This window comes from Rutidosis leptorrhynchoides, chromosome 4, assembly GCF_046630445.1.
Source record: "Rutidosis leptorrhynchoides isolate AG116_Rl617_1_P2 chromosome 4, CSIRO_AGI_Rlap_v1, whole genome shotgun sequence".
Taxonomy (NCBI): Eukaryota; Viridiplantae; Streptophyta; class Magnoliopsida; order Asterales; family Asteraceae; genus Rutidosis; species Rutidosis leptorrhynchoides.
The window spans coordinates 125,498,033-125,507,928 of record NC_092336.1 but is presented as its reverse complement, the minus strand read 5'-3'; the positions used below and the strand labels follow the sequence as shown (position 1 = coordinate 125,507,928).

General features: G+C 31.7%; 1 protein-coding gene across 1 annotated transcript; it reads right to left on the bottom strand.

Annotated features, from left to right (window-relative positions):
• Positions 1 to 4,760: 4,760 nt before the first annotated feature.
• Positions 4,761 to 9,038, bottom strand: LOC139840981 (wall-associated receptor kinase 2-like). Its single transcript, XM_071831218.1, has 4 exons — positions 8,474 to 9,038; positions 7,538 to 7,915; positions 7,272 to 7,442; positions 4,761 to 6,051 (listed from the first exon to the last, which is right to left on the bottom strand). Exons 1-4 carry the CDS (start codon positions 9,036 to 9,038, stop codon positions 4,817 to 4,819), a joined length of 2,349 nt encoding a protein of 782 aa, XP_071687319.1. The 3' UTR covers positions 4,761 to 4,816.
• Between the last annotated feature and the right edge of the window lie 858 nt (positions 9,039 to 9,896).

Sequence of the window (9,896 nt, the reverse complement as noted above, 5' to 3'; positions counted from 1 at the left end):
TTCGATTTCAAATCAAATTTCAAAATCCTTTAATGTAGTTTTGTTAGAAATCCTCCACTTAAACTTCATGTAAAAATCTAAACTTCTAATTCCTCGTAATGATTCCAAATTTTCGAGTCAAAGTTCTTAGATAAAAAAGTCAAACTTTATTCTTTGATCGAATTCGAGTTATAGGTTACAAATGAAGTTAAATTGAGATTTGAGAATGATTCTAGGAAAGTTTTAAAACATATTTCATTTAGGAATCGTGAACTAAAACGTGCTCGAATTCAAGTTCAATATTTTGTTTTTAAAAAATAATAGCGACGGTAGCTGGTCAGTTTAATTTTTTTTTTTTTTTTTTTTGCTTCTGTTAATGAAAATCAATCCAATGAATCGTTTTCTGTTTCTTCACAAAGCTTAATCAAAGCTGGTTACTAGTGTTTGGATTAGGATACGTTTTTCTGGTCGACTAAAAATAATGAAGAAGATGAAGAACACAAGTACGGGTTTAATAAATTTGGAAAGGGTATTATTCCAGAAAAAAATGAAAACAGTCGAGTGGTTAGATGTTGTTCGGGTTAGCGAGAGGTTGGGGGTTCGAGCCTTGGCAAGGGCACTATATTTTTATTATCCTATTTTGTGAGGTATAATCTTATTATTATTATTATTATTATTATTTCCTTATTATTATTATTGTTATTATTATTATTATTTATTATTATTGTTATTAGGTAATTAATATTACTAACAATATTAGTAATAAGATTAGTAGTTTAATTAATATTATTATCATTTTTGTTATTAATAAGTATTATCAATAAGTATTATTAATTGTATTCTGATTAAGATTATTATTATCAATATTAAGAACATAATACAATCTATTATTATCATCATTAATATTAGCGTTATTATCATATTTATTACTATTATTATCACTGTTATCATTATTATTATCATTATTATTATTATTAATATTATTATTATTATTGTATTGTTATTCATTATTAATAATATCATGATGATCATTATAAGTTATGTTATCATCATTACTAAGTATTATTATTATTAATATTATGATAAAATTATTGTAAGGATTATAATTATATGATATATATTAATTATTAATACAAATATGGAAATGGGTAAAACTAAAATTAAGTCATGATCTAAATAAGATATTATTACTAATATTATTATTAAAAGTATTATTATTAGCAACATCATTCTTAGTAAAAGTATTATTATTATAGATATTATAATTATCATTATCTATACTATTATTATTAAAATTTACTATCATTACTATCAATTTTACTAAGGCTATCAATAAAACTATCAGTATTATTATTATAATTATTATCAATAATATCATTATTACTATTAGTATTATTGTTATTAGTATTATCACTAAGTTAACAAACAAAAGATGTTTATAAAATAGATATACATATATATATATATATATATATATATATATATATATATATATATATATATATATATATATATATATATATATATATATATATCATTATTACTATTAGTATTATTGTTATTAGTATTATCACTAAGTTAACAAACAAAAGATGTTTATAAAATAGATATACATATATACATACATATATATATATATATATATATATATATATATATATATATATATATATATATATATATATATATATATATATATATATATATATTATATATATATATACATATATATTTAATACAAAACTTAACTATATAAATATGGTTATTTACTTAATATATATATATATATATATATATATATATATATATATATATATATATATATATATATATATATATAAATAACATAAAAATTATATCACTAATAATAAATACATATATATTTGTTCGATTATAATTATGTATATTAATAAATATACAAATGATATAGGTTCGTGAATCCGAGGCCAACCCTACACTTGTTCAATGTCGTCATACGTATTTTTACTACAAAATACAATATTGTGAGTTTCATTACTCCCTTTTTAAATACTTTTGCAATATATATTTTTGGGACTGAGAATACATGCGCTATTTTTATAAATGTTTTACGCAATAGACACAAGTAATCGAAACTACATTATATGGTTGAATGATCAAAGCCGAATATGCCCCTTTTACTTGGTAACCTAAGAATTAGTAAACCAGTCTACTAATTGACGCGAATCCTAAAGATAGATCTATCGGGCCCAACAAGCCCCATTCTGGAATTTGGAATGCTTTAGTACTTCGATTTTATCATGTCCGATGGGTGTCCCGGAATGATGGGGATATTCTATATGCATCTTGTTAATGTTGGTTACCGGGTGTTCAATCCATATGAATGATTTTTAAACACTTGCGAGTGTATGATTATTGAATAAATGAAATCTTGTGGTCTATTAAAATGATGGAAATGATTGATTATGATAAACTAATGAACTCACCAACCTTTTGGTTGACACTTTAAAGCATGTTTATTCTCGGGTATTAAAGAAATCTTCCGCTGTGCATTTGCTCATGTTAGAGATATTACTTGGAGTCATTCATGACATATTTCAAAAGACGTTGCATTCGAGTCGTTGAGTTCATCAAGATTATTATTAAGTCAATTATAGTTGAATATATTATGAAATGGCATGCATGCTGTCAACTTTCGATGTAAAGAAAGTTTATCTTTTAAAAACGAATGCAATGTTTGTAAAATGTATCATATAGAGGTCAAGTACCTCGCGATGTAATCAATTATAATGTATTCGTCCAGATGGATTAGCACGGGGCATCACAAAAACCTTAAATTGATACTCATAATACACATTTTCACCTTTAAATCCCAAACACATGTGGTTCGAAGCTCAGATGAAATTTACCCTCAAAAAAGCAATCACGAAACCCATTTGCACTCCGGTCGTCTTTTCTGACTAACGACGGTGACCGTCAACAGTGGTGGTGGTCGAATTTGATAGTAATACTCCCTCAACAATGAGAGAATCAAATAGATCTGGCCATCAATCTTGTGAATCTCGAACAAATCGATGTGAGGATCTCAAATAAATCGAACAAATCTTGGTTCTCTCCATATTCTTTTTTCATGATTAATGAAAAGATCACTTTTTTCTGATATGTTGTATACTTGTTTGTAATGTATAAACCAATTGCTGTATATTTTGTTACTCGTTGTTACAATTCCACTATCAATTTCTTTCATTACTTTTTATGTAGTTTCTTTTTTCCTTTTATTTTCTGTTAGATGGTGTAAGGGAGTGTTGTGGTGGGAAATAGAGCAACCGGGAGTTTTGCGGCTGTAGTTGGTGACATTGCTAGAGGTGGATGTGGGTAGGTTGGTGGTGAACTTCGTTAACTTCGATCTGATTTGGACCATTTGGTGGACTTCGAGCAAATGGTGGGAAAGTTTGTTCAATTTAGAGTAATGTGATATGTTAATCTGAGTTAATATTGTGTGCATTAGTTACATGAAAGATGAGAAAAATAAAAAGTGAAAGAAAAACGATATAGTGAGGACCAATGATTTAATTTTGTCTAGAAAAAACTAATGATGTAATACTTGAGAAACATGAGGGATCAATGGTGTAACTTTTAAATTGAAGTGACCTAAAGTTTACCTGTTATAACAGGTTAAATACATACAATTGAACAATTTAAATAGTTGAATGCATACAATAGGAGATGTGAAAGTTGGATGCATACAATAGGAATTTGGTGAAAGTTCGATGCATTTTCAAACAATTTTCCATAAAATAATATAAAGCTCTTTAATTAGTTAAAATATGATATTGATCGGCCACGAGAAGTTCCTTAAAAAAAAAAAAAGTTCCCTCAAAGTTCCATCCCCGAAAATTCTTGAGGTTCCCCCACTCCTTCCCAGCACAAAGTCTCTTCGGAGATTTTGGTTTTACAATGTTCCACCATTATTTTATTTTCTTAATCTCTTTTCTTATTAATCCACATATACTTCCAATGAACAGATCCTCATCTTTAAAACTTCAAAGTTCTCAAACTAAACGGTCACCTTTCTGCGTTCTCTTTCAAATCAATATTATAATGTGAACAGATAGAGAGAGTAATGAAAATGAAAGATGCCGGTTAATCTGTCACCATTCCCCGTATTCTATATTCTATAAGTGGAAACCTAAAGTATATGTCAATTTTTTTTTTTTTTTTTTTTTTTTTTGCGAAAAAACTTAGTAACATTGAACGGATCCGAAGACCAACATGTATAAAACGATACAAAGGAGATCCATCCACGGCTAACCACGACATAACAATATAACCCAAACAACCAGTCCCACCAACAGAATGAAAACACACTTTGTTAGGATACAAAACATATCAAACACACCAGCAAAAGACAACCTAAGTATCATATCCACTAAAAATACGAACAAGCGTCAACGAATGGGATAACGTCGACCTCCACTGCAACTAAACAAATAAACAAACAAACCATTCTCGACGAGCCACTGAACCTTCGGAAAAATACCAAAGGTCATTAAGACATTGAATATCAAGAACAAAAGATCCCCTACCGACGCGAGCTACCTCAAACCGCCACCAAAATGGAACTTTCCGCAAAAGACCCATCCACCACCGACATAGAAACCAAATCTACAATGGGTTGATCGTCGCCTGGCTCATACCCGAAGGCGCAACCGGAAAAACTTAATTGCACATACACCATTCATGCTCATGTTTATTTTTATTGGGAAACAATTAACAGTTACAAGCAGAGTTAATTCTGAGACACGTACATAAAAGATATAAGAAAATATAACAATTTCAAGCAGCCCACAATGGCAAATCATCTAGGTTCATTAGTAGGGTATAAAGAACGAAATTGATCCGAACTGTAGTTGCTAGATAACTCTATCGAGCCCGTATATGGGTTCATCGAATCACCATAAAGGTCCGAATTTTCTCCCTGATCGCTCGCGTGGATTAAATTACCTCCCTCGTGACTACCTTGCTGGTTAACCCACGGCTGTTTCGTTAATTTCCTTACCCGCTCTAGTTCCATAACTACTTCCTTCATTGATGGTCTGTCGTAGCCGTTCATATTAAGACATCGTTTCACAAGTGAACCGATCGCTTGAAGTTGCTCGAGCGAACCCTCTCTGACTACTCTCGGGTCAAGAATTTGAAACAACTTGTTTTCTTTTAAAGATTCAAGGAAAAAAGTAGCTAAGTTTCTTACAACTTTACCATTCTCTATGCATAGTGGTTTCTTACCTGTTAGAAGCTCCAAAAGTACAACCCCGAAACTATAAACGTCACTCTTATCAGTTAACTGACTCGTATGAAAGTATTCTGGATCCAAATATCCTAACGTCCCTTGAACCAATGTAGTCACTTGTGCTTGGTCCAACGGTATCAATCTTGAAGCCCCAAAATCCGAAATTTTGGTGACTAAGTTATCATCTAATAAAATATTGGCGGATTTCACATCTCGATGGATTATGGGCTTTGTAGCGGCCGAGTGAAGGTAAGCAAGTGCTCCGGCTGACTCAATCGCTATTCTCAACCGATGATCCCAAGTTAACCAAGCCATTGCACCACCGATCCTATGAATTTGATCAAATAGAGTACCGTTTGACACACATTCGTAGACTAGTAACGGGACCTCACTCTCCAAACAACAACCTAAAAGCTTTACAACGTTGCGATGATTAATTTGAGTCAAAATCACAACCTCGTTGATAAACTGTTCAATTTGACTCTCATCCATAACTTTTGATTTCTTTATAGCTACGATATTTCCATTGGGTAAGATCCCTTTATATACCGTCCCATAACCACCACGACCAAGAATCCTATCTTCCGAAAAGTTGTTAGTCGCTTTTTTAAGCTCTTCGGTTGTAAAAATTTTGGTAGACTGATTAACGCTACCGTCTTCATTGGAATCAAGTTGTTGTTTCAACAACATGCCACCATTTTTCAAGAAGTACTTCTCCCTTAATTTGATAACTTTTCTTCTCTGCTGGCTGAAATACATCCAGCCCATTCCTATAAATATAGACAAGAACCCAAACCCAATTCCTGCAAGTACTCTTGTTAGAATTATGATAACATTAAGATACTACAAGCTAATTTACTCTATTTAATGCTAAATGTATCCTTAGGCTAGTTTAAACATTTTATACATAACTTAATTTCTGATTTATAATTCAATATTATATCATACAAATAAAATTATTTAAGGTTAAAGTTAATAAAGATTGACCTCAAAAGTCAAATTGGGACGATTTTTTTTTGAGACGGAGGGAGTAATACTTATAAGTTTACAATTAATTAATACAAAATAGTTTATAAAATTAAGACATAATTACACGGATCATCATGTGGTTTACACTAATTGCACGCCCCGTACAAAATATTTCTTTTGCCTTCCTCGTTCCTCGAATTATAGTTTTAAATGTGGATCGTCCCAGTGTCTCTATTGGTGATCTTACAGGAGGACGATCCACGTTAAAAAATACAATTTATGGATGATAAAGGCATAAAAAAGTTTAGATATGTGTAATTTAGGGTAAACCAGAGACGATCCATGTAATTATGTCTATTACTATTACTAATATAACTAATAGACAAAATTTGTATTATTAGTTATGAATAGTACTATTTAATATTTCATTTTTTACACACCCAATCCCTTAACTTTCATTAAAATACAAATCGAACCCCCCCATTTTATAGTACTGTTTAATATTTCATTTTTCACACACCTAACCCCTAACTTTCATTAAAATACAAATCGAACCCCCCCCCCATTTTATACCTATATTCTAAAATATTATTTATCCCATCACTAACATTAAAAATATTTAATAATAACACTCACCACGCTACTACTGTGCTAATTTTTTTTTTTTTTGTCTCAAACGATAAAAAAGCAACTTTCATAAAAGGAACAACCCTTCAATGCTACCAAAAGATGTCGGAAAATATTCTTTTTTACAAAATAGATCAACTAACTTTTCTTTTTTTTTTTTAAAACCGAACGCTAAAAAAAGCAACTTTCACAAAGGAACAACCCTTCAATGTTAGATGTCGATTTTTTTTTTTTTTTTTTTACAAAATAGATCAACACTTTTTTTTAACTCGCATTCAAAACGGAGCCCCGGGCACGAAGCGAGGGCTCCACAACTAGTTATGTCTATAATTAAATATAGTAACCTTAAACATAAACATAGCCCTAAAGCTATGTTTAACGTTTCACCCTTATTTGATAATCCTCACGGAAGTATGAATTTTCTTACCAAGAGACAACTTAAGTGCCGGAGATTTAGAATTTGTAGGCATGCAACCTCTTCCATTCTTTAACCCATCTCCTTCATATCCATGAGGGCACGAACAATTAAAGCTTCCAGGCAGATTAGTACAAGTTCCGTTACACGGATTGTTGTTAGGATCCGCACACTCATCGATATCTACAAAACAAAATACATTAGAATTCTAATTTAAGTTAAAAACTTTAAATGATTATAATTAACTAACTAATCAAAATAATAATACATCAACTAACCTAGACAACCAGGTGTAAGATATGGATTTCCTTGATAACCATTTTGGCAAGAGCATCTATAGCCTCCATTGCCACCTTTAAAATCTACACAAACGCTATTCTGTTGACAGTAATAATCGGGTGTGTTTTTATAGTCGTTACAGGTTGCACTCCCAATCACCCAATCAAGCACAACTGGAACGGTGTCAACTACCCTATTGGCAAAATTAGGGTCCGTAAAATCGGAAGGGCCCTGAAATGTAAATGCAGTTTGCTCTCCCAGAAAAACATACCCACATTTATCAAACGACCAGATCCGTGTGTGATGGTTCAGTGTGAATACTTGTGCTACGTAAGTAGTTAGACCTGTGGGCAAGCTTGTTGAGCAACACCCCATACCTGCACAATTTGAAGCGAGCTTATATACATATACATATACTAAAGTATTCAAATAAAAACAAATAATAAAATGAGTATACACTAGGAATAGATCTCAACAAATCATTAATCATTTCAATTAATTATATACAGTCATACAGAGGCGTTTAGAGGGTGTGCGAGTATGGGCAATCGCACAGAGCCCAAAATTTTGAAAGGACCCACAATTTTTGAAAAACTCATATATTATTCTTTTAATGCTGAAACGAAAAAAATACATCAATTATAAAAAGTGAATACTTGAAATGAGGCATTCATCACAAAGTATCAAAATAATAACTTCATTTTCCACCAATCAGAAATCTTCAATCTCGAGAATAAATTGTTCTGATTGTTGAAACACAAAGTGGATATTTGAAATAACACATTACAAAATAGTAGACACTTGAGGGAGTACGTTTTTTCAAGATAAAAAAAAAGAAGCTATACATGATATGGTTATAAAATTCATCATGTTATGATGTCTAATTACGTATATGTATGTAGGACCAAATATGAAATTAAGACTTTTGATCATACCTGAACATGAACCGATGGGAACATCTTGAACATTAGAGCAAACAGTAACGCATCCACTAGTGAAATTCTTGCCCTCTATCCCTGCAATTGGGCTGACGAGCGCATATTCATCGCACCCAATCGTTATAAGTTTATTCAGTTCCGATAACGTGAAATACGAGTGTGACAACACTAGTCCCGTGGCGTTGTCATCTATCACACCACCACTTTGATTGTAGCACTTGGAAGCCACTGTATTTTTTACGCGTATGTATTCGTCCGATATATCCAACACCTCCACCCGATGAGAACTACCAAATCCAGTGTACGCAAATTTGTCAGCCGATAAAAAAGCTTTCGGGGGATTGAATGATGTGTTGCACGTGATGTCGAACCATGGATCAATGGAGCAACTTGAATTAGAAGATGGAGATACGATACCAAACGGGTATGGTACTGTCACGTTCCCGCATTTACTTGGGCATCCCGGAAGTGTTACGTTGTTGGTCGTGGTTGCGGCTGCCGGTGAGATTGATTGAAGGTGCGGTAGATATACAAATAGCAAGAAGAAAAGTGCACGGTGCATTATACTTTACCGGCTGTATGTATATTTAATATTACATCCAATCGATCTACTTCATTTATGGAGTGGTTTGGTATCTCTTTTTTATATTCTTTTTTTATGGCAATTTTTATTTTTTTATTGTATATATTCTAAACATATAGATATAAACTAACTGCATCAAAATGTAATTTAGATAAATGATGATTGGATTTGATTACGGTGTTTGATAACAAACTAATTATCGAACCCTCGCTTCGCGCCGGGGGTTCGATTTTCAATATATTTTATTGCGTTTAGTAAAATTATTTTGTGGCTAACGATAATGTCGTTGAAGCGCAACTCGAGTCGAACTAAAAGGTATAACCCGTGAGTGATTTAAAAGTTATTTTAAATTAACAATATATGTGCATCTCCGTGTTTCACTATGGAATTGTCGACTTTTAAAAATTTAACGCAAAATCAACGTGTATGAAAAGTACCCCAAATATTTAGCGTTTTTTAAAAAACGTCCGTTTTGCGTATAACTAGTGACATTGTGTTCCTAAAATTATTTCAAGTTTAACGATGGTGTCGGAAAAATTTAACTCGTTGCGAGCGAGAAGATATGACCCGTTGAATATTTGGGTGGAGTTTATTTATGATTTTTTTATAAAATGGTTATTTGACACTTTACCCCCTGTTTGGGGGTCGATTTGAATTTTTCAAAAAAGTGTGGGGGGCTTTGTTGGCAAAATTGAAATTTAGTTAAAATTAAAAAAAAAAGGTGAAAAATCTAAAATACCTCTGGTTACTATTCATAACTTTTGTCTATTCGCTATTGAATTGTCGACTTTTAAAAATTTAACGCAAAATCAACGTGTATGAAAAGTACCCCAAATA